This window comes from Cetorhinus maximus, unplaced genomic scaffold, assembly GCF_964194155.1.
Source record: "Cetorhinus maximus unplaced genomic scaffold, sCetMax3.hap1.1 HAP1_SCAFFOLD_570, whole genome shotgun sequence".
NCBI classification, from domain to species: Eukaryota; Metazoa; Chordata; class Chondrichthyes; order Lamniformes; family Cetorhinidae; genus Cetorhinus; species Cetorhinus maximus.
In genome coordinates, this window is record NW_027596512.1 from 237438 (window position 1) to 239937 (window position 2500).

General features: G+C 50.8%; 1 protein-coding gene across 1 annotated transcript in view; it reads right to left on the minus strand.

The window, feature by feature from the left end:
• Positions 1-2500, minus strand: part of LOC144674161 (fermitin family homolog 3-like) — a gene marked incomplete at its 5' end in the record, with an annotated part of 17872 nt that overhangs the window by 252 nt on the left and 15120 nt on the right. Inside the window, one exon of the mRNA XM_078535649.1 lies at positions 1-14. This exon is cut by the window's left edge and continues 252 nt beyond it. Coding sequence (XP_078391775.1) covers positions 1-14 — 14 coding nt within the window. The remainder of the gene's footprint in view (positions 15-2500) is intronic.

The window sequence follows — 2500 nt, forward strand, 5'->3', positions numbered from 1 at the left end:
AACTCGATTGCGACCTGGCAATATAACAGGAGAGACAGCGTCAATGCAACGTCCGCAAAACAATAAAGTTCCACTGGGCAGGAGGGTCGGTGACCAGAGGGACACGGATTGAAGAGAATCGGGAAAAGAGCCAGAGGGGGAGATGAGGAGAATGTTTTTTTTTTTGACACAGCGAGTTGTTGTGATCTGGAAGGCGCTGCCTGAAAGGGCGGTGGAAGCAGATTCAATAGGAACTTTCAAAAGGGGGGGGGAATTGGATAAATACTCGAAAAGGAGAAATTTGCAGGACTGTGGGGGGGAGAGAGAGCGGGGGGAGGGGGAGTGAGACTGATTGGACAGATCTTTCAAAGGGCCAGCACAGGAACGACGGGCTGAATGGCCTCCCCCTGGGCTGTGAGGTTCCTCAATTCCAAATCGAATGCTCAGCTTTGTTGAGCGGCTTGTCCTGAAACGAAACCACATTTCTGGGAACTCGACCGTGTTTAACCCTCGGCTGTTAGCGTTTAACAGTTCTGGAACTGACAGTCACTGGGCTGCGCTGAAGAAGGTGCAAGCTTTGTCCTCCCTTCGACAGCACCTCCCAAACCCACAGTCTCTACCATCGAAAAGGGCAAGGGCAGCAGATGCATGGGAACACCACCACCTGTAAGTTCCCCCCGAGTGGATGATCCATTGTGGCCTCCTCCTCCAGTGCCTTCAGCCAATCCGATTCACTCCACGTGAGATCAAGAAATGGCTGAAGGCACTGGATACTGCAAAGGCTCTGGGCCCTGACAATATTCCAGCAATAGCACTGAAGACTTGTGCTCCAGAACTTGCCGCGCCCCTAGCCAAGCTGTTCCAGTACAGCTACAACACTGGCATCTATCCGGCTATGTGGAAAATTGCCCAGGTATGTCCTGTACACAAAAAGCAGCACAAATCCAACCCGGCCAATTACCGCCCCATCAGTCTACTCTCCATCATCAGTAAAGTAATGGAAGGGGTCATCAACAGTGCTATCAAGTGGCACTTGCTTAGCAATAACCTGCTCACTGATGCCCAGTTTGGATTCTGCCAGGGCCACTCAGCTCCTGACCTCATTACAGCCTTGGTTCAAACATGGACAAAAGAGCTGAACTCCCGAGATGAGGTGAGAGTGACTGCCCTTGACCTAAGGCAGCATTTGACCGAGTGTGGCATCAAGGAGCCCTAGCAAAACTAGAGTCAATGGGAATCGGGAAAACTCTCCGCTGGTTGAAGTCATGCCTAGCACAAAGGAAGATGGTTGTGGATGTTGGAGGTCAGTCATCTCAGCTCCAGGACATCACTGCAGGAGTTCCTCAGGGTAGTGTCCTCGGCCCAACCATCTTCAGCTGCTTCATCAATAACCTTCCTTCCATCATAAGGTCAGAAGTGGGGATGTTCGCTGATGATTGCACAATGTTCAGCACCATTCGCGATTCCTCAGATACTGAAGCAGCCCATGTCCAAATGCAGCAAGACCTGGACGATATCCAGGCTTGGGCTGACAAGTGGCAAGTAACATTCGCGCCACACAAGTGTCAGGCAATGACCATTTCCAACAAGAGAGAATCTAACCATCGCCTCTTGACATTCAATGGTATTACCATCACTGAATCCCCCACTATCAACATCCTGGGGGTTACCATTGACCAGAAACTGAACTGGACTAGCCATATAAATACTGTGGCTACAAGAGCAGGTCAGAGGCTGGGAATCCTGCGGAGAGTAACTCACCTCCTGACTCCCTAAAGCCTGTCCAACATCTACAGGGCACAAGTCAGGAGTGTGACGGAATACTCTCCACTTGCCTGGATGAGTGCAGCTCCCACAACACTCAAGAATCTTGACACCATCCAGGACAAAGCAGCCCAACTTTATTGGTACCAACTCAATAAACATTCTCTCCCTCCACCACCGACGCACAGTAGCAGCAGTGTGTGTACCATTTACAAGATGCACTGCAGCAACTCATCAAGGCTCCTTTGACAGCATCTTCCAAACCCATGACCACTACCATCTAGAAGGACAAGGGCAGCAGGCACATGGGGAACACCACCACCTGGAAGTTCCCCTCCAAGTCACTCACCATCCTGACTTGGAAATATATCGGCCGTTCCTTCACTGTCGCTGGGTCAGAATCCTGGAACTCCCTCCCTAACAGCACGGTGGGTGTACCTACACCACACGGACTGCAGCGGCTCAAGAAGGCAGCTCACCCCCACCTTCTCAAGGGGCAATTAGGGATGGGCAATAAATGCTGGGCCCAGCCAGTGACACCCACATCCCGGGAATGAATTCAAAAAAAGAGTTTTGGGCCATTGGCGATTTTAAACTCTTGGAAAACAGGTTTGTGTGTTTAGGGTAATAACGCAAGGTCAAAGAGGAAGTCCCAGAGCCTGTAACACCAGCTCAAAGCACAAACACAGGTCTCACAGCAAATCACACAAATAACCCCAAACACCAGAGGGGAGCTGATACCGAGGCATTATTGTAG